This window comes from Rhinatrema bivittatum, chromosome 1 (assembly GCF_901001135.1).
Source record: "Rhinatrema bivittatum chromosome 1, aRhiBiv1.1, whole genome shotgun sequence".
NCBI classification, from domain to species: Eukaryota; Metazoa; Chordata; class Amphibia; order Gymnophiona; family Rhinatrematidae; genus Rhinatrema; species Rhinatrema bivittatum.
Window position 1 is genome coordinate 80,825,684 of NC_042615.1, and position 22,375 is coordinate 80,848,058.

Here is a 22,375-nt window from a genome sequence, read left to right on the forward strand (position 1 = left end):
CACAAATCTGCTTCACTTTTTTGAAGAAGTTAATAAACATGTAGATAAAGGTGAACCGGTAGATGTAGTGTATTTGGATTTTCAGAAGGCATTTGACAAAGTTCCTCATGAGAGGCTTCTAGGAAAAGTAAAAAGTCATGGGATAGGTGGTGATGTCCTTTCATGGATTACAAACTGGCTAAAAGACAGGAAACAGTAGGATTAAATGGACAATTTTCTCAGTGGAAGGGTGTGGGCAGTGGAGAGCCTCAGGGATCTGTATTGGGACCCATACTTTTCAATATATTTATAAATGATCTGGAAAGAAATACAAGTGAGATAATCAAATTTGCAGATGATACAAAATTATTCAGAGTAGTTAAATCACAAGCAGATTGTGATAAATTTCAGGAAGACCTTGTGAGAATGGAAACTTGGGCATCCAAATGGCAGATGAAATTTAATGTGAATGCAAATAGGGAAAAATTACCCATGCTATATAGTTACATAATGTTAGGTTCCATATTAGGAGCTACCACCCAAGAAAGAGATCTAGGCGTCATAGTAGATAACACATTGAAATCGTTGGTTCAGTGTTGTGCGGCAGTCAAAAAAGCAAACATTATATTTGGAATTATTAGAAAGGGAATGGTGAATAAAACGGAAAATGTCGTAATGCCTCTGTATCGCTCCATGGTGAGACCACACCTTGAATACTGTGTACAATTTTGTTCGCCGTATCTCAAAAAAGATATAGTTGCAATGGAAAAGGTACAGAGAAGGGCAACCAAAATGATAAAGGGAATGGAATAGCTCCCCTATGAGGAAAGACTAAAGAGGTTAGGACTTTTCAGCTTGGAGAAAAGATGGCTGAAGGGGGATATGATAGAAGTGTTTAAAATCATGAGAGGTCTAGAACGGGTAAATGTGAATCGGTTATTTACTCTTTTGGATAATAGAAGGACTAGGGGGCACTCCATGAAGTTAGCATGTGGCACATTTAAAACTAATCGGAGAAAGTTCTTTTTCACTCCATGCACAATTAAACTCTGGAATTTGTTGCCAGGGGATGTGGTTAGTGCAGTTAGTGTAGCTGGGTTTAGAAAAGGATTAGATAAGTTCTTGGAGGAGAAGTCCATTACCTGCTATTAATTAAGTTGACTTACAAAATAGACACTGCTATTACTAGCAACAGTAAAATGGGATAGACTTAGTTTTTGGGCACTTGCCAGGTTCTCATGGCCTGGATTGGCCACTGTTGGATACAGGATGCTGTCTGACCCAGTATGGCATGTTCTTATGTTCTTCTTATGTTCTTAAATGTGGATGGGCTACATTCTCCCATTAAAAAAAAGAAGCTGCTTATGGAATTTAAGAGACGTAACAAGAAACTCATTTAGAAGATGCTGAACACCTTAAACTTAAGAGGAATGGATGGGGTGTTGTTACTTTTCTTCTTTCTCTAATAGGCAGCATGGAGTAGCTATTCTTATTCACAAATCTTTGACATTTGGCCTTCATAAACAGTTTAAGGACCCAGATGGTTGTTATATCCTTATTGTGGGGACATTAGCTGGAAGGGAATGTACTTATTGCAAATGTTTATTCTCCTAATATATATAGCCATAAGTATTTTGCTGCTTTAGTGACTGTAATCTTGTCTTTTCCTGATTACACAATTCTTGGGGGTGATTTTAATGTAGTCAGCAACCCTGTAAGAGGCTGCCATCCTGAGAAAACCGCAAGGAAAAATCAGGATGCTATTGGCATGGGCTTTTTGTGTCAGGAGTTGCACTTGCTTGAAATCTGGTGAATGTTACATTTGAAGGAAAAGGGGTTCTCGTTTTACTCTAATCCTCATATTGCTACCAATTGACACAGAATTAAATACAAAACCCTATGTATCATTCACAAACTAATTTATGATGAGAAATCAGAAGCTGTTTTTGATAAGCTTCAGACTTGTGATATGATTGAGGTACCATTCTCGGACCATTCTATGGTTGTAGCTAAATTTTTATTCACAGGGAAGAGAGGTTCTCTCTGGTGGAAAATGTATGCTTTGCTATATCACATCAAAGAGTTTGCCCCCTTTTTGAAGGAAAAATGGAGATACTGATCCTCTCATCTTTTGGAATGCAGCGAAAGCTGTGTTACAGTGCCATATAATAGCTTACCAAGCTAAGAAAAAATGCAAGTCTGCAGCCCAAATGTTAGAACTTCCTAAGGAACTGTTATGTCTCAAAGCTGCTCATGTTAAGCATATGTTGCCTCATTTGAAGCAACAGATCTCCAAAGTACATGGTGAGTTTGAATGCTCTGTTAGATGCTAAAATGATACAAATACACTGGCAAATAAATAATATATCACAAAAAGCCAGACAAACAAAAAATCATATAGTGACATACAATATATTATAATCTTTATTTGTTTTTCAACAATATTCTAAAGAGCACCCTTCTTTTAAAATTTCAAACACAAACCCAAGGAATATCAACCTAAAAATCCCAACCCGTTCTTACAAACCATTCATACTTCCTTTCACACATCTATTCTCTAAAAACCTCTCTCAAATCTTTTCCTATATATTGAAGTTTTACAAATATTTCTCTCTTTTCCATACGTTTTTCAAAAGCAGAAAAAGATTTTTTGCTGTAAATTTTCATTACTACCAAATAATCACATACTTTTTCTTCTATAGACACTAGTGATATTTTCATACTCTCTTCATCCTCCCGATCTTTCTATATCCTCTTCATCCTCTCAACATGTTTCGCCTTTCCACAGAGCATAAAATTTTTTTTCTGCTGCTCACATGCCTTCAATACATTTATTTTTACAGTATTCTCATACAGGTTTCATCTGTGCGTCCAAGAAACAGACGCATTTACAGGTTCGTTCCTAGACTCCCGCTTTTCAATGTGTCTTAAATGAGCTCCCACAGGATAGCCACTCTTGCGGTATATCCCGTAATTCTTTCTCACATGTTACCCTACCGATTTCAAAAAAGACACCACCACTGCTACGGCGTCCGACCGCCATCCATTTCAAACGAGTCAAGGGGATAGGCTATCCTGTGGGAGCTCATTTAAGACACATTGAAAAGCGGGAGTCGAGGAATGTATCTGTAAATGCGTCTGTTGTTACTTGGACGCACAGATGACACCTGTATGAGAATACTGTAAAAACGAATGTATTGAAGACATATGAGCAGCAGAAAAAATGTTTTATGCTCTCCTGAAGAAGCTTGTGGAAAGGCGAAACATGTTGAGAGGATGAAGAGGATATAGAAAGATCGGGAGGATGAAGAGAGTATAAAAATATCATAAGTGTCTATAGAAGAAAAAGGATGTGATTGTTTGGTAGTAATGAAAATTTACAGCAAAAAATCTTTTTCTGCTTTTGAAAAACTTGTATGGAAAAGAGAGAAATATTTGTAATACTTCAATATACAGGAAAAGATTTGAGAGAGGTTTTTAGAGAATAGATGTGTGAAAGGAAGTATGAATGGTTTGTAAGTATGGGCTGGGATTTTTAGGTTGGTATTCTTTGGGTTTGTGTTTGAAATTTTAAAAGAAGGGTGCTCTTTAGAATATTGTTGAAAAACAAAAATAAAGATTATAATATATTGTATGTCACTATGATTATTTGTTTGTCAGATGCTAAGGCAATATGTAATCTTTTTTTATTTTTCATTATAGATTATTCCAATGGGGAAACCAATCTGGTAGGCTACTCGCTAATTAGCTGTGCAATTCCAAAGCTAAGCCTTTTTTAACCCATATAAATCATCGGGGGCACAGTTGTACGTCTGCGCCTGCGATGTTAGAGGTGTTTAGATCTTCTTATGAGCAGCTGTATACAAGTGCCATTCCCTCGTTTGAAGCTTTAGAGCATTTTTTTCAGGATACTATTTTTGTCCCAGGAGAATCAGTTGAGACTCTATGCCCCTGTTTCAGAGGGTGAGATCAGGGGAATTATTCACTCCCTGAAACTGGGAAAAGCTCCAGGCCCATATGGGATTGGTGGAGAATTTTATAAAATTTTGGGAGACGATATTCTTGAGTCTCTTCAACATATGTTCATAGCTGCACATGCTGGAGGGTGCTTCGAGAAGGGGCATAATATGGCTACAGTGGTGGTCCTTCCTAAACCGGGAATACCCTGAATCCTATAGACCCATATCCTTGCTTAACCAAGATATTAAAATTTACACTGCAGTTTTGGCTTCTAGAGTTAGCAAGATTATTCATTCCTTAGTCTCTCCAGATCAAACTGGGTTCATAACCGGTAGAGTATCACTATCTTTTGAAAGCATTGCTAGCCATTCAGTCTGATAGTTCGAAGAATTCTGATGGGATGTTGGTTAGCCTGGATGCAGAGAAAAAGGCTTTCGACCAGGTTGATTGGGCTTTTCTCTGGTATGTATTAAAACAATTTAATTTTGGGGATAAATTTATAAGTCAGGTCCAGATTCTTTATGAGCAGCCGTTGGCTCAGATTTTGCTTAATGGGAAGTTTTCTTCTTCATTCCAACTGCACCATGGAACCAGACAAGGCTGCCCTCTTTCTCCCTTATTGTATGTTTTAACCCTGGTGCCATTAGCAATCAAAACTTATGGTTGCATTCCAGTGTATAACCATTGGGCAAAAGCAAGTTCAGCTTAGTTTGTTTGCTGATGATATGTTATTTTTGGGTAACCATGTGGATTGTCTCTTGCACATCATCAATTGCATCAACTTGTTTGGTGTTTTTTATGGACTAAGAATTATCACAAATTGGAAGCATTTCCTATAGATCCTGGGAATGTTTGTGCTATGAAATATTTGGGGATTTGGCTTACCCATTCACATATGGATTTATATAAATTGAATACCACTGCTATCTTTGCTAAGGTGAGATTGCTAATTGAATGTTGGCCTACCTTCCCTCTCACTGTTATGGGGCATTGTGCAGTAATAAAGATGATGATTCTCCCTAAACTATTGTATCCCTTACAGATGCTTCCACTTTGGTTATGAGGGAAAGAGGTGAGGGAATTTAAGGCTATGATGTCCTCTTTTATTTGGAAAAATAAACATGCTAGGATTAGTGTGCAACTAATGTTAAGGAAAGGAGAGACCTAGTCATCCCAGACCTACGGCTTTACAATGTTGCATGCTATATTCATGATTGGGCTGCTTTACAAAGTAAGAGGGTTATTTTCCAAGCTGCGTTATGGACTTTTCACGTGTGTTAAGGCATTTTTCGCATGCGAAAAGCACCAAAATGCATGGTGCAATGCTAATTTAGAAAAGGGGTGGAGTTTAGGGCGGGATTTCTGGCCAAGTGGGCTGGCTTCACAAGTTGTGAACCCATATCGCACAATTTTAACGCGGCTAATAACTACACCTCTTTTATTTGCGTTAAGCTGTTCGATATGGCTTCATAGCACTTTGCGATGTTTTTGCTCATAATGGGGCGGATTTTCAGAGCCCTGCTCGCGTAAATCCGCCCAAAACCGGGCGGATTTACGCGAGCAGGGCCCTGCGCGCCGGGAAGCCTATTTTACATAGGCCTCCCGGCGCGCGCAGAGCCCCGGGACTCGCGTAAGTCCCGGGGTTCTCGGAGGGGGGCGTGTCGGGGGCGTGTCGGGGGGCGGGCCCGGTCGTCGCGGCGTTCCGGGGGCGTGTCGGCAGCGTTTTGGGGGCGGGTACGGGGGCGTGGCTACGGCCCGGGGGCGTGGCCGCGCCCTCCGTACCCGCCCCCAGGTCGCGGCCCGGCGCGCAGCAGGCCCGCTGGCGCGCGGGGATTTATGTCTCCCTCCGGGAGGCGTAAATCCCCCGACAAAGGTAAGGGGGGGGTGTAGACAGGGCCGGGTGGGTGGGTTAGGTAGGGGAAGGGAGGGTAAGGTGAGGGGAGGGCAAAGGAAAGTTCCCTCCGAGGCCGCTCCGATTTCGGAGTGGCCTTGGAGGGAACGGGGGGAGGCAGCGCGGCTCGGCGCGCGCAGGCTATACAAAATCGATAGCCTTGCGCGCGCCGATCCAGGATTTTAGTGGATACGCGCGGCTCCGCGCGTATCTACTAAAATCCAGCGTACTTTTGCTTGAGTCTGATGCGCAAGCAAAAGTAGGCTGATCGCGCTTCTTTTAAAATCTACCCCAATATTGCCACCACGGGGGAGGGGGGGGGGGGAGAGAGAGAGCGCGCCTAGCTATAAGGCCCTTCTAATAGTTAGGTATTTATACCTCTATATGAGGCCCACCAAGTACCTCGAGGTGAGGTTTAGGTATTAGTGTAGGGGTTAGGGGCCACTTTGACATTCAGAGTGAGACGTATGAACCGAACAGTGCACTCTTGTGAAGATTTGATGTCCTTCGGAGTGAGGGATGAGATTTGTACAATGTTTTCTCAACCTAGCTTGATGGACTCTCTACCTGGGTAGCATCAAGCTAGGTTGAGAGAACATTGTACAAATCTCATCTCTGGGTGAGTTTCCTTACTCTGAAGGACATCAAATCTTCACAAGAGTGCACTGTGCTGTTCGTACATCTCACTCTGAATGTCAAAGTGGCCCCCAACACACTAATACTTAAACCTCACCTCGAGGTACTTGGTGGGCCTCATATAGAGGTATAAATACCTAACTATTAGAAGGGCTTTATAGCTAGTCTCTCTCTTTCTTTCTCTCTCTCCTCCCCCCCCCCTCCCAGTGGTTATAGGTAGGAATTACAGCAATTGTGGCACTTACCGCAGAGTGTGAAAACTGCGGTAATACCTATGCAAAGTGCTAAGAAAGCGCACTTTGTGATAAGCTATTACCATAAAACATGCCCCACTTCCTATCGCATGCAATAGTTCGATGAATCTAGGCCTAAATTTTATGGAGAAGACCTACTGAATGAATGGTTGTGGCCATAGAGAAATTTAAATCTATTGCATTGCTCATGGAGGTAAGTGACTCTGTTAACTTCCTATGCGTTCTGGGTTAGGACTGCGTTCAGGGTCTGGAGGTGTTGGAGGGAGCGTATGAGCAGGGAATTCCTTCTCTCTCTCCATTCATATCTTTTATTGGAAATAGGTGTTTTCCACTAGGAATGGAAGGTTTGGTATTTCATGCATGGGAACTGAAAAGCTTTTTTTGTCTTGGGCAATTGGTGAGTGCTGAGATTTTTTTTTTGTATTCCTTCCAACAATTACAGGAACAATGGGCAATTCCAACATCTCATTTCTTTGCTTACTTACAGCTCAGGCATTATGCTACCCACATCTTTGGGGAGGGGGGGGGGTTATTGGACTAGATAGCTTTTGCTGATGTGGAGGAATCATTTTTTGAAACAATCTCAAAGTTTAATACAATCAGGATCTGGATGATGTCTCTTAAAAAGCAAATCCCATCATTAAATTTATGTAAACTTGCTTTACAGTAGACGGTTGATATTGGTTTATCATGACTGAAAATGATTTAATTCAAGCTTTTTCTGGTGTTTATAGGCTGCTTCTTCCAGCTAATCTCAGGGAGATGTAATTTAAATTATTGCATTGAATGTACATTTCCACAGATAAAGGTGTTTGTATGAAGCTTTGAGGTAAACCGCATTGCAGTAATCTAGAGTTGACAACACAAATGTATGCATGATAGTCCTTAAACTATCTAGAAAAGGGTGCTGTCTACGCAATATGAGGGTGAAGTGTGAGAGTCGTGTCCATGATGACTCCAACATTTCGGACCTAGTTCAGAATAGGAATGGACATTCCATCAATTGAGAGTATATCAGGGACATTGGAAGAGGGACATCTCACAAGATAAAGTATTTGTTTTCTTCAACAAAAGTTTGTTTAGTAAGACATTCTTTTATGACTGTTAAATAGTTACAAATCTTGTTAAGAGCATCTTGATTAGGAGCCTTTGACAGGAATAAAAAATTGGATGTCATCCGCATAGAGCAGTGATGGCGAACTCCAGTCCTCAAGTGCCACAAACTGGTAAGGTTTTCAGGACTACAATAAATATGCATGATAAAGATTTGCAAGCACTGCCTCTATTGTATGCAAATTTATCTCATGCATATTTGTGGTACTAGATTACTGGAGTTTGCCATCACTGGCATAGAGTGGAGTTGACATCCAGATTGGCTAGTTTTTGACAATTAAGCACAAGATAAATATTGAACAATGGCTGGAGTCAATCCAGCGGCAGTTGATATCCTTAAGAGAAACATGGGAATAACCTCCACAGCAGATACTACTGGGCAGACTGGCTTGACCATTTGGAAATTTTCTGCTGCCATTGCTATGTTACTAGGTATATATTACTCCTGGGGGAATTCTGAGCAAAAAAATTTAAAATTCTGCATCAGATTTAAAATTCCGTGCACACATTTTCTAAATTCTGAAAACTTTTGCACATTTGTCAAAATAACACACTATTGTTTTGTCTGATTCATCATCTTCATTAATGGCGACACCTGGTAGCCAGATTTAAAGTCCATGGTACAGGGAACCAAAAGAAGACTGATGCAATGGCCCCTGGCCTCGGGAGCGTTGCTGCAATGACCAGAGTAGCAACAGTGAGTGAGGAAGGTCTATTAAAATCTGGGTAGTTGTAAAACCGAAGGCTCATCACATCAGAATCCCAGCACTGCTTCCAATTGAGCTGGAAGAAAAAGGGTAAAGGGGGAGCTACCCAGCAAAAATAAATAAAATTAGCTAGAGATAAGACAAGATGGTTGCATAGAGATGATTTTTTTAATAAGATTAGTTTTCAAGATGCAGATTTCTGTGACTGCTAGGCTCGTTTCCTCAGTGAAGCTGGTAGTGGTACATTATAACTGGGATATGAGTGCAAAATTCTCTATTATGTTCCCTGGCAGTAGAACACTGTGTAACTCCTGTGCATCTTGGACTTTCTGGCTCACATCAGATGAAAGATCCAAGCCATGTACTGAGGATGGTCTCTACTTGATCTTTTGGTGGTGATTGAGACCATGTATTTATTTTTGAGGGGAGGGGGAGAGGTAAATGCCCTGCCACTTAATCCCATTGTGGACACTATTATGTATTGACTAAGCAGAAAATACCTGTTACAGGTAAGCAGCTTCACTTCACCTTCTACTTTTCTAATCGGGTGCTTATCAGATTCAGAAAATTATTTTGTCTTGTGCAAATCCCAGCAAACATTGGATCTATTGGTATGAATATCTTCATTTCTAGACACCTTTCTCCAGAAGGGTGATACTGTTGGATCATTTCAGAATGTGTTAAAATGTATTGAATGTTATTTTATCATAGATGAAAAGAGAATCATTTTTTAAAACTCTTATGAAAAGTAAAACTGCATTTTTCTTTCTAGGTAATGGTAGTTGTGGGTGGCCAAGCACCAAAAGCTATACGTAGTGTGGAATGTTACGATTTTAAAGAAGAACGATGGTACCAGGTAGCTGAGTTGCCTTCTAGAAGATGCAGGGCAGGTATACTGTACTGGTTTTTTTTAATTTTTAGTAGTAACAATTGTGACTAATTTTGATACACCAGATTTAGGAACATTGCTTGAAGTAAATGCAAACAACCTAAGTGTGATTAAAATAGATAAGAATTGTCACATAACATGTAATATTAGAATACCTGTTAGATTTTGTTTTTCAAAAGAATTTTTCCTGCTCTGTATGCTCTTGAAAATAATGCCAGTAATTTAAATTTAAGGTTCAGACTTTTTTCATACAAGATGAAAAAGTATTATATTGTAATGATCATTGTAGTGAATACAGTATTGTGGATTCTGAGGCGAGGATTACTTAACCTTCTTGTTCATCTTGATAAGCATATTGTATCCTGATAGTGCTATATGTATATAAATCATTCCAATAATTTACGTCAAGAAAATGCTATTAATAATATTCAAACAAGAAGAAGCTGAAAAATGCAGAGCTATGGGTCCTTTTTTACCCTGTTTTGTTGATTGTCTCCTGTCTCAGTGCTTTCTTCCTTCTTACTCCGCCATCTAAAACTTGTGTGCACCCAGATATAGATTTGGAGACAGTGTGTCTCTACCAAAACTTTGAATTAAATATACTATAGAGCAATTCTCTTTCCTCCAGCCTTTCAGAACACAAATTCATATGCCTCCTACAGAGCATGGCTGCCAGAATATTAATTGCGGCCAAAACAACAGACGCCACATAAGGCCAATCCTGAAGAAGCTGCATTGGCTCCTGGTCAAATACAGGATACAATTCGAAACCCTCTGCCTAGTCATCAGATGTATGAACAAATTTGCCCCCAGGTATATTTCCCAGCTTCTGTTCCCCTTACATGCCCTCAAGAGACCTTTGTTCTCCCAAAAAGGCCCTGTTCTCTTCCTCTCCTTTGACAGTTGTTAAACTCACCTACCTGTAAAGTAGGTGAGCTTCTTTGCCTCAAAAAAAGCTACTTTAACTTTAGAAAATTCAAGGCATGATTATTTATCCAGGCCTTCACGCAGTTACCATGACAGACACTTCCTCAATGAAAAGGCTACCAACTTTTATCATGAGACACTCATTGACCCCCAAGGGCATTACTCTAACTTCTTATCTAACATTTCCTATCCTTCTCCTGATGCCTGCATTGCTCCTTCTATATTCATTTCTGTTCAACCCTTGCCATTTAACTCTACTAGCAGACAAATACAATGGACATTCTCTGCAACAAGCCTAACAATTATGAAACTCTACCTTCTTCTACTTTTTCCAAGACTACCCTTATGATTATGAATTCTGGGATTATTATAAACTAAGATCCAATTGCAATTGTAATCAACTTTGTAATCCATGTGACTATTTTTTGGTATAACACGGAATATCAATATCTATAAATACATTTTAAAAAATCTGTATGTTACCATCATATTTCTGCATTGCTGTCTAGAAGGGTATAATGATGCCTTAAAGTAACACTGTCAAGTCCATTTCAGTAGTGCCATACTCTACTTATCCCTCTTTGCTTCCATTCTCATCTCTCCCTTACCTTTCCTCTTAGCAACTGTGTTCTGTGCAGGCCTCTTTTTTTCCTTTTTTCTTCACAGTCTCATGCCTCCACATTTTCTCTTTCTTTATTTTTGGTCATTAAGCCCCCTTCTTTTAAACACTGTGAGATTTTCTCCACTATCATAAAGCTTTCTACTCATAGTGCTGCAACCATGATAAGACAAATGTCCTGTCTGTTGCCATCTTATTTAAAAATATCGTACATACCACAAAATCCAAATACATTCTGCTATGTGCTCTTGCTGCATTAAGGGGCCAATGTAACAAGGCCCGCGGCAAAACAGGCGTTCGTTATGTGCACGGGTTTTGATCACCGTGCGCAGCTGAAGCTGCTGCTTCTGCGTGATGTAAAAAAAAATAAAATAATGCAAATGACTTGCGCGCAGAAATACGCACACATACAGAAAAATGCGTGTACCTAAGTGTGGTATAGGGCCTATGTAATAAGCGGCCGCATTCACACTCAAAACCCGCGCCGATAATCCATGCATAAAAACAAGTGAGCCAGCGAGCGTGTCTCCCTATTAAGTGAAAGTATGACCCTGGAAAGTATTTTTAATATTTCAAATAACTGTGCTGCAGAAAACATGGCAAATATTTTCATTGATGCTAATTCACAACAATCTTGCCGCTCTTCTGGCCGAGTATCTGTCCACCCAGGGAAGCGCCTACCTCGGACGCTGTGAAAAGCTGGCCACACTGAAGCTGAGATAGGCACTCAGCCAGGTGCTTTTTAGGCTGCTTGGGCTCTGTTCATGGCAGAAAAATCTGCACGATCGGGTGCCCAGAAAGGTGCTTAACTACCATTGCCGCTCGGGCGTGACTAAGTAAGTGCCTAGCTCAGCGCCCAAGCAGCAATGGTAGCTAGGCGCCTTTCTGGGCGCCCGACGGCATACATTCATGACCAAGAAAAGCGCCTAGCCTTTCTGAGCACCTAGCTACTGTTGCCACGCGGACGCTGAGTTAAGCGCTTATTTGGTCGAGAATCTATGTGTTCGGGTGCCCAGAAAAGTGCCTAGCTAAGCTGGTCACTCGGACACTGAGATAGGCGCTCAGCTAGGTGATTTTCAGAATGCTCAGATGCCGACATAAGCCCCCCGAGTCAGCGCTGACATTTAAATCGTGCCCTGACCATGGCGGTAAAAACCTCACATTAAAAAACCTGCACTAGCATTAGCGCGGCTCCCTGCATTGCCTATGATTAGCTAATCGCCTCCTTTGCATGCCGTTAGCATGCATTCGTGCAGGAAAAACTGTGGGTCCGCGAGTGTGTTCGTATGTGCACGAAACTCTTATTACATCCCCGCATAGAGCTTTGCGCGGGAAAATGCGCGTACAAACACGCACAAACCCACAGCAGCTTCAGCGCACCTTATTACATCAGCCCCCTTAGGTTGTAAACCTTTCAAAGACTCTGTCTCCTTTGTGTGTCCTCTTATAGCTTTATACCTTCTATGTTGCTATTTTTCTATGTTTAAATTGAAGAGTTTTATTGTGTTCAGTTCTATAGGGTTCTAGTATACCAAGGTAACTCTAAATGTGTGACAGATTTAGGTTGCCCAAAAGAAAGCATGGGTAACAAGTAAATCACACCTTACTCTTGTACCAGACTTCACAAGATTACATTGATTTATATTTACAGGATGCACATTGTTTTAGTAGCCATATTGGTCCTGAAAAAAAGGAGTCTTTTATATGTTGTACTATCTTTAATGGAACCAATAAAAAAATATGCCAAGAGTTTTCATCAGATGAAAGGACAGACCTTTGTGATCTTCAAAAGCTCATGGACTTCCAATATCACAGAAACATAGAATATGATGACAGATAAGGACTGTAAGGCCCATTTAGTTTGCCCAATTAACTTTCTTATAATGCCTTAGACCCTTGTTGCTCTCTGGCTTCCCATTTGCAACTAAGGAGCCTTTGTTCTTATACCATACTGTCCTGAGTTCTGTCATTATTTTTGCCATTCCACACATCCACCATCCTTTTGTTGATCAAATAAAAGGCATTGTAGTCTAGACAAGAGGGGGATGTAAAAAATGAGCTATCCTGATCTGGAGCACCTTAAAACTAGTTTGGCCTACTTAATCGAAGTTTTCTATACCTTTTGGCTTCAATCAGACATAAGGTCTGAGCCATGTTCTGAAAATAGTCCTTTCTTGGTTGACATTGGGAACCACTGTGGTTGGTTAATATCCTGCAACCCTACTGGGGACATAAAATCATGACCATGGCCAAAGCAAGAGGTCCTGTTGCGCAAAACAAACAAACAAACAAAAAAAAAAAAACCTTGAGGAGAAATGTTTAAATGCTGTGGCTTTACCTTAGAAGGAAGTAGAGCTAAAGTTCAGAGTAGCTCTGACAGAATTGGGTAGAGTCGTGTTGATATGGGCTCACAAGGATTTGACACTAATATTTTAGATATGTTAGCATACCATTTGCCAACCTGGTAAGGCAACTCTGTCATACATTCCATTTTATTTTAATTCTATACTATAGATGAGTGGTAAATGTCTCCAATATTCTGTTGCAGGCGTGGTATACACAAGTGGCTTGGTTTTCGCTGTTGGTGGCTTCAATGGCTCATTAAGAGTTCGTACAGTAGATTCCTATGATCCAGTGAAGGACCAGTGGACAAGTGTGGCTAACATGCAAGACAGGAGAAGCACGTTAGGAGCTGCAGTGCTCAATGGACTGTTGTATGCTGTAGGAGGCTTTGATGGAAGTACAGGTATTATTTTAAACAATTAACACTCTTGGAATAAAAATTAGATTTTTGCATAATTATTTAGAGATTAATTTTGTTGTGATGGAATTATTTAGCAATTTCATATGGATATGTTGTATTCAGAATATTTGCATGGCAGCATAATAGAAGTTACATCTATGTATCACAAATGTAATATTTATTTACTTGGAAAAGGATAGTGAAAGGGGCAAGAGGAACAAAACTGCTTGTTTCATTATCCAGCATAATTTTGAAGAGGAAAGTATTAATCATTCAGAATTCATAGAAAATATGCTATATGATGAATTGCACATTCTTGCCCCCCAATGTAAATTGACATGTAACAGCTACTGTCACTGGAAGAACATAATATGTGCTCTTCTGGCTCCAGCACTTTGTTTTCCATCCAGTTGCTTCATTCTTATACTTACTGCTTTTCTTTTGTTTAGTAGAATAACTAGTTAGAAATCTAACCAATGAAATACATAAAACTGAGGTAAAAGGAGAAATGTTACTGGTGGGAGATTTTTAATGTACCTGATGTGGAGTGGAAAATCCCATCTGTAGAATTAATAAGTGAACAGATTCTGAATTCCCTTCAAAATGTGCTCATCAGATTAATGATAATGGACCTATTAGGCAGGGGGGTGGGGGGCCATACTGGACCTGACACTTATAAATGGGGAAAGTGTTTCTTTTTTTGTTGATTGAAAATTTTATTCGCGAAGCAAAGAATAAACAAGTAAACCAGATATAGTGAACAGTATCACTTACAATATAATCTTAATAGAACAAGAACTTTATGCCAAAATCTATTTAGATCCCCCTTACCCTTTAACTAGCATTGTTGGTAAGTAGTCCAAAGGGGGAAAAAAGTGTTTCTGCTGTCCAGGTAGTTGATCAATTGATTCCAGTGATCCTCAGACAATATAATTTAATATAAGAGGGAGAGAGGGATGACTTCAAGAGCACGAAGTCTGTAAAAAAATGGGGATTACCTTAAGGAGGCACTTTCAGGTTGTGAATATTTTTTTTTTTATAAAGCTACAGTGTGCCAAACTAAAAGGAGCTATAGATAGGGCTACAAATCTTTGTTAGGAAAGTAAGAAGCAAAGAAGACCAGTATGGTTTTCAAAGGAGGTAGCTAATAAAGTAAGGCCAAAATGATTAGCATTCAAGACAAGGTAATCAAGATGGCAAAGGTATGAGCAGAAGAAAAAAAGCTAAGGGGTAAAACAAGATGATAAGAATTTTTCCAGGTATATCAATGAAAAGTGGGAAGGTAGGATTGTAAAACCGAGAGGACGACGACTACGCGGAGGATGGCTAAACTTAAAGCAGAAGCAATAAACAAATACTTTTGTTCACTGTTCAACAAAGAAGGATTTAGAGACGGATCTCATGTAGCATATAACTTTAAAATGATAGAATAAGGAGATTAGTAAGAAAAGAACCAAAAGGAGTGATTGCAAGGGTTAAATGTTTGCATGAGGAGTGGACATTGTTTAAAAATATCATTTTGGAAGCCCAGATATAATGTATTCCATGTATTAAAAAAGGTTGAAGGAAGATCAAATGACTGCCAGTGTAGTTTAATGATGAGGTAAAGCAGGCAGTTAAAGTTAAAAGTGCATTTTTCAAAAAAATGTAAAGCAGACCCAAATGGTGAAAATAGGCAAGAGCATAAGCACTAGCAAGTTAGATATAAAGCAGTAATTAGACAGGCTAAGAGAGACTGAGAAAAAGCTTGCTACTGAGGCAAAAACTAATAATATCTTTTTGAAGTACATTGAAAGCAAAAAGTCTGTTTGGGAGTCAGTTGGACAACTAGATGACCCAAGGGGCAAAAGGGTTGCTCAGGAGGACAAGGAAATAGCAGTAAAACTGAATGAATCCTTTGCCTTGGTCTTTACTGAGGAGGATGTTTGGAACATACCCCTAACTGAAACATTCTTTAATAGTGGAGATTCTGAGTAACTAAAACAAATATCTATGGCAATGGAGGATATAATAGATCAGATTGACAACTAAAGAATAACAAATCACCGTAAACAGATGGCATCCACACCAGAGTTCTAAAGGAATTAAAACATGAAATTGTAAACTTGTTATTAATCTAAAACCTAAAACAGCCATGATTCCTGAAGAATGGAAGAAGGCTAATGTGATGCCAATTTTTGAAAAGGGCTCTAGGGTAATCCTGGAAACTATAGAGCATTGAGCCTGATGTCGGTGCCAAGCAAAATAGTAAAGACATTCTTAAAAACAAAATCACCAGCCATATAGATAGACATGGCTTAATGGGTAAAAGTCAACATGATTTTAACATGAGAAAGTCTTGTCTTACCAATCTTTTTGAATTTTTTGGAGGTATAAATAAACATGTAGATAAAGGTGAGCTGGTTGAAATAAAGTGTATTTTGATTTTCAGAAGGTGTTTGACAAAGTCCACCATGAGAGAGACACCTCAGGAAATTACAATGTCATGGGATATGAGGCAGTGTTCTTTTGTGAATGGTAGCAGGGTAAATGGCCAGTTTTCCAAATGAAGAAAAGTCATTAGTAGACCTGGGCTGTTTAACATATTCATACATGATCTGGAAAGGGAACAACGAGTGAGGGGATCAAATTTGCAGGTGACGCAAAATTATTCAAAGCTGTTAAAATGGCAGTGGATTATGAGGAACTGCAGAAGGACTTTGAGGCTAGGAAATTGGGCAAGTGAATGGTAGATGATTTAATGTGGAAAAGTGCAAAGTGATGCATATTGGGAAAAATAATCTCAATTACAGGTACACACTATTGAGTTCTGTATTGGGAGTCACTACCCAGGCAAAGAACCTTGGAGTCCTTGTGGATAATATGTTGAAATCTTTGGCTCAATCTGCGGTAGCAGTCAAAAAAGCAAATAGAATATTAGGAAAGATCCGAAAAGGAATGAAGAATAAAATGGAAAATATCATATTGCCCCTGTATCAAGCCATGGTGTAACTGCCCCGTGAGTATTGTGTGCAGTTCTTGTCACTCCAACTCAAGAAGGGCATGGAGGAACTAGAAACGGTGAAGAGGAGGGTGACAAAAATGATATGGATGGAACATCTCTCCTATGATGAGAGGCTACCAACCTGAACCCTCCCAGCATTTCTGAAAATCACTAGGATTGTGGTTCAGTTGTATCGCTCCTGGCGGCTTCCAGCATTGCTTTGATGGCAGTGCTGTAAGCGTAAGCCATTCTGACAGCAATAATGAAAGCCACTAGGAGTGATACGATTGTACCGTGATCCCAATGGTCTTAGGCGGTTTTAGGTGTGCCAATGTGTGCTAATAAATCTTGGAGAGGGGGGGGGGGGGGGGGGAGACTGCTCTTCAGGCGAATAAGCCCATACCTTTATAACAGTCTTTTGAGGGGTAGGGGAAATCAAGCACGCTGTCTACATTACTTTCTGAAAATTGGAGTGCTGGGAGATCTGTGATCAAGTCTGCAGGCCTTCGAACAATTTTTTAAATTATTTTTTTTTGACCATTAACCAGCTATATAATTTGAATGTAGCCAGTTACAATAAAATTGTGTATATGTACCTAGAAAACCTTAACCCCTTCTCTGAGGCATGTCCAGACTTAGCCAAATGACTTATTTGGCTAACTCTGAATATTGGGGTTAGCTGCATAAGTTATCCAACTAAGTTAACTCCAACCCAAATATCCTCAGAATGCCGCCAATTTATCCAAATAAATTTTATGTGGTCAAAGGGGCCAGATATTCAAACCACGGGATTTGTCCAGCTAACTCAAATATCAACCAGTAGACTATTAGATTAATTTGCAAACCATTTAAACCTCTTGCTAGTAAAATGGTAGAAATGTTAATGATCTATTGACCTAACCAGCTTGGAATGACGTTTCTTATGCCATGAGATTTCACTTTCAACATTTAAAGGAAGATTTTAAAAGGGCCGCACGTGTACCCATAAAACACATATCTCTCACTGCAAACAAAAATACATGCTACTTTATAACTTACACGCATAGGTTTAGTATCAATATCAGACTGGCCCATATATACAGTATCAGACTGAGCTCAGTCTGATACTGTATATATAGGCCATTGTAAGGGGCTACTTTGCTATTTGGGAGGTGGGTTGGGATTTAGGGGGGTGTTGTTACAGACTCATTCAGAGATATCCATTGTAAAATTCACATCATTAAATATTTTTTGACCTTTAAGTAATGAAAATTCTAAAAAAAAAAAAAAAACCCCCCAAAAAAGTTTCATGATTTATATACTGCAGTCTGTGCTAGCGGCATTGTACAAATCAACTCCTTTTCATCACTTATAAGGTCAATGGACTCGCACCCTTCCCTGCTAAATTTGCATAGCTTCAGCTCTGGCCACTTTTGCATGACTTCCTTAAGATTTTGTTTGTTTTCCTAATCACGTTTTCTAACATCTATTACAATAGCTTGTTCACCTCAATAACAGCTGCTAATGCTGTGCTATCTTTGAGTCCTGGCTAACTGATACATTGCTTACAGATTTAGAAAATCTCCTGAAGAGGATTTATTTGTGTTTACAGGTTTGGCATCTGTTGAGGCCTACAATACAAAGGCTAATGAATGGTTTCATGTAGCACCAATGAACACAAGAAGGAGCAGTGTTGGTGTAGGTGTTGTTGGAGGTATGCACTGATAATTAACTCATCCAGACAACTAGTTGCAATGCATATAGTTGTTTATTTCTTCTGGTGTCTGCTAACTGAATGACCAGCAAACTAAAATTGGTCCTTGGATTTTCCTGACTGAAGCCCTGGAGTAGCTAGTGAACTTTTTTTTTTTTACCCAGGCTCAACTCCAGCCAGGACTGGAGAATCAGTTTTTTGCAGGAAGGTTCTGTTGAGCCTGGGTTGATCCTAGCTGTATGTATTCATTGGCCTGGTTTAGCAAAAATTAAATTCATAAAATTGATGAATGGAAATGCTGAAGATAAACTTAATTTTCTTTTTGTGCCCTATAAGATACAGTATATTTTCACTATACATATACAAAGATATTTTGAAAGTATCTAATAAAAGGTTTACTACAGAATTTCCAAATTTTGTTTGTTTAAAGGGAAAAAGTGAAGTAAAACATCTTAAAATCAAATAGTTGTATTTTGCAGAGGCTCAGCAGTTTCCTTCAACCCAAGCGGTGACAAGTCTGGGATTTGATGCCATTAGCCTCCATTTCCCAGGGATTCTTTCACTATTTTGCATTCCCTCCAGTTCTGCCATAGCCCAGTCATTGCAGTGACAGTTCTTGGCTGGTAGCTATGCACTTGGGCTCCTTCAGAAAACTTGCACTAGGCCACTAAGTGTCACCATTGTGCAATGACTATAATATACTGCCTCTACAGCATCCCCAGCCCCAACCAACTTGGGGAGCGGAAGACCTAAGCTGTGAATTAAAAACCAGGATTTTCCTCATGGCCATACACAACATTACCACTGAATCACTGGGCTGAACTCCGTGTGCCAGTTCTAGTAAATACATAATAGTTGGGTTGATATTTATTTCACATTATTACATTTTATAGATGATTTTTCTCTCTCATTTGGAGCATTATATGAAAATCTTCTTTATAGTAAAACTGTTGTAGTTTCTGGATTCCCAAGAATGTGGAAAGAACATCCTGTTATTAAATCTGATCAGTGATATCTTCCAGACAATGTTGATTTTATTTATTTATGTATAGATTCTGTTCAGTGCTTTACAACAAGAAATATAAAATGAGTTAATACAGTACATAGGAAAAAGAAAGGATAGTGACCCAAGAGGAAACTAATTGAGACAGTCAAGCATTATAATTCCAAAGGAGGAACACATTTTATTCAGCTGAAGGATTGGAGTTCCTATTCCATTTTGATCGTAGAATAACAAGGTGAGAAACCCAGAGAAGAGTTGGTGTTACGTTTAATAGAGCAGCAAAAGTTTGTATGAATTTAAATGTAATGGTATATACTGAGTTCTCCTAGGACAGCAGGATGTTAGTCCTTACATGTGGGGTGACATCATCGGATGGAGTCCAGCATAAGAAAACTTCTGTCAAAGTTTCTAGAACTTTGACTAAGTGCACTGAGCATGTCCAGTATGCCACGATCCACATGTCCACACGGGGTCCCTCTTCAGTCTTGTAACATATAAGCATGACAAAAAGAAAATAAACCCAGGAGAAACCCAACTCTGTGGGGTGGCGGGTGGGTTCTGTGAGGACTAACATCCTGCTGTCCTAGGAGAACACTTGTTACAGGTAAGCAACTCTGCTAAACCCTTCCAAAGATTAAAATTAGTCCTCTTAAACACAATAGTGAATAAAATAAAATCTCGCAGTAAATGGAAGATCTCCACTTAAGGGGAGTTAAACACCTTCTTAAATAATTTAACAGCTTCCTTAATTTTAAATATTCCCCTTCCAAGAAAAGAACTTTCGTAAAGCATTCCAGTGAAATGGAGTTATACACAAAAAAGTCTGAGATCAATTTCAGACTTTACATACAAACCTTAGCTGAAGGGACAAAAGGCAGATTATTGTCCACTGTTCTCAGACTATAACCTGGAATATATATATTGTTTAACTTGTCAGAGAGATTAGAGACCTAAGCCCATGTATTTCTTTAAATATCAGGCAGTTTATTTTAAACTGAAATCTCATAGATAATGGCAGCCAATGGTTTTTAACATGGGTTAGTGAGGTATGGTGAAAATTATTGATGGCGGCCCCACCCTTCAATACATTTTTGAGTCACCTCAGCAAAAGCAACACAAATGCTCTACTACCAGGCAATTTGGAAATAAAACAAAACTCAGTAAAACAAAAACAAACAAAAAAAAAATAAATATATATATATATATATATATTCCAAAACCTATATAGCAAATTTGCCATACAAAAAAAAGCGCTAGCTCCCAGGATTCATGTAGCAAAAATCCTACCTATGAAAGGCAACACTGCAAATATTATATTCTGTTTTAGAACACCAATATATGTTCTGCTGGGAAAATAGACTTCTACAGATCTCTACATAGAGAATAAACACTAATAAAATACTACACACAGATAGACCCTCATCTAATACAGAATAAGGGGCGATAAATTAGAAATAGAAGAATGTAGACAGAAAATGAACTGGAAGTCCCAAGAAGCCATACTTTGCATGCAGTGCAACACTGGACAAAGAGAAACAGAAATGCACTTCCCCCTGTACTCTGCAGAATACAAAGACATCAGAGATGAATATTTCCCAAAACTGACATATACCAATGACTAAACTCAAAAATACTTTTTTTTATCTTTGGGCATTTTATTTTTCTAATCATGTTGGCCCTGGTCATTTTTTCTGCTTTCAGTGCCTTCCTCTTCTCCATTTTCATTTTCTGTTTCACCTCTACTTACTCCACTTCCTCCTCTACATCTATATCTGACATTGATCCTTTCCTTTCAGTTTTCTGACTTTGTTCTCTCATAGCTAGACTTCACTCTGTTCTTCTCCCCCTTCAGATCTCATTGTCTTAGCTTTTCATCTCCCTAATTCTCTATTCCATTGCCTCCTTTTAGCCTTTCATCTCCCCTCACCATTATCAGATTTCTGGTTTCATTGTCTTTCCTCTCCAATTTCTGTCTCTTTTCTTACTCCCTCACCCGCCACCATCTCCAAGCTGACACTCTCTCATCATCTCCCTTCAAGCTCTCCTATATCCATCTCTTTATCTCTCTGTCCTTGCCATTTCTCTGCATCTTTTATTGTTTTCACCCTTCCTCATCTCTCTCCATGCTGCTTCTCTCTCTTTTACCCCCACTGACCTTCTCAGTCCTCACAATCTCTCTGTTTCCATCTCTTGTCTGCCTACCTAACTGCATTCTCCCAGGACAAGCAGGATGGTAGTCCTCACAGATGGGTGACATCATCAGATGGAGCCCATCACAGAATACTTTTGTCAACGTTTTCTAGAACTTTGACTGGCACACTGAGCATGCCCAGCATGCCACTAACCCCATAGCTATACAGGGTCCCACTTCAGTCTGCTTTTTTCCGCGGTGCTGTTGCCTGGCAGTTTGAGAAGCTCTGTTTAAAACTTTTTCCTCACGGAAGAATTAGACGTTTTTTCTTCAATTTTTCCCCCACCTCGGGGACCCCCATCGTGAAACGATTCCTTTGGGATACGGTAGGTGTGTTTTTGTGGTGTTGTGGTTGGTTCCTGAGCATCTACTTCCCGATGGCCACCGACCACATGCCACCTTTTTTCAATGGCGACAGGTTTTAGGAAGTGCCCTGAGTGTCCGTGGACTGTGTCCATCACAGACCCACAATGACATCTGTTTCCTGTGTCTCAGGCCTTCCGATGTCTGTCTGTATCCCAGCTGTGCTCAGATGATCCCCAAAGGCTGGCGCGCCCACCAGGACAAGATGGAGCACTTGTTTGGTTCCAAGCAATCGGCTCCGTCGACTCCTATGGTGGGTACGATAAGAACATAAGAAAATGCCATACTGGGTCAGACCAAGGGTCCATCAAGCCCAGCATCCTGTTTCCAACAGGGATCGATCTGACTCAGGACTTTCGCCATTGGTGCCCTGCCGCAATGATCAAGGGGCAGGAGATCGCCCCTCACTGGCATTGGAGCATTT

The 22,375-nt window shown here is 39.8% G+C and overlaps 1 protein-coding gene across 6 annotated transcripts in view; it reads left to right on the forward strand.

The window, feature by feature from the left end:
• KLHL2 (kelch like family member 2) overlaps positions 1-22,375 on the forward strand; it is a 334,713-nt gene that overhangs the window by 283,154 nt on the left and 29,184 nt on the right. For all 6 annotated transcript variants that reach the window (XM_029571086.1, XM_029571005.1, XM_029571313.1 and 3 more), the window contains 3 exons: positions 9,313-9,430; positions 13,524-13,721; positions 18,293-18,394. In XM_029571086.1, the coding sequence (XP_029426946.1) occupies positions 9,313-9,430; positions 13,524-13,721; positions 18,293-18,394 (418 nt within the window). The remainder of the gene's footprint in view (positions 1-9,312; positions 9,431-13,523; positions 13,722-18,292; positions 18,395-22,375) is intronic.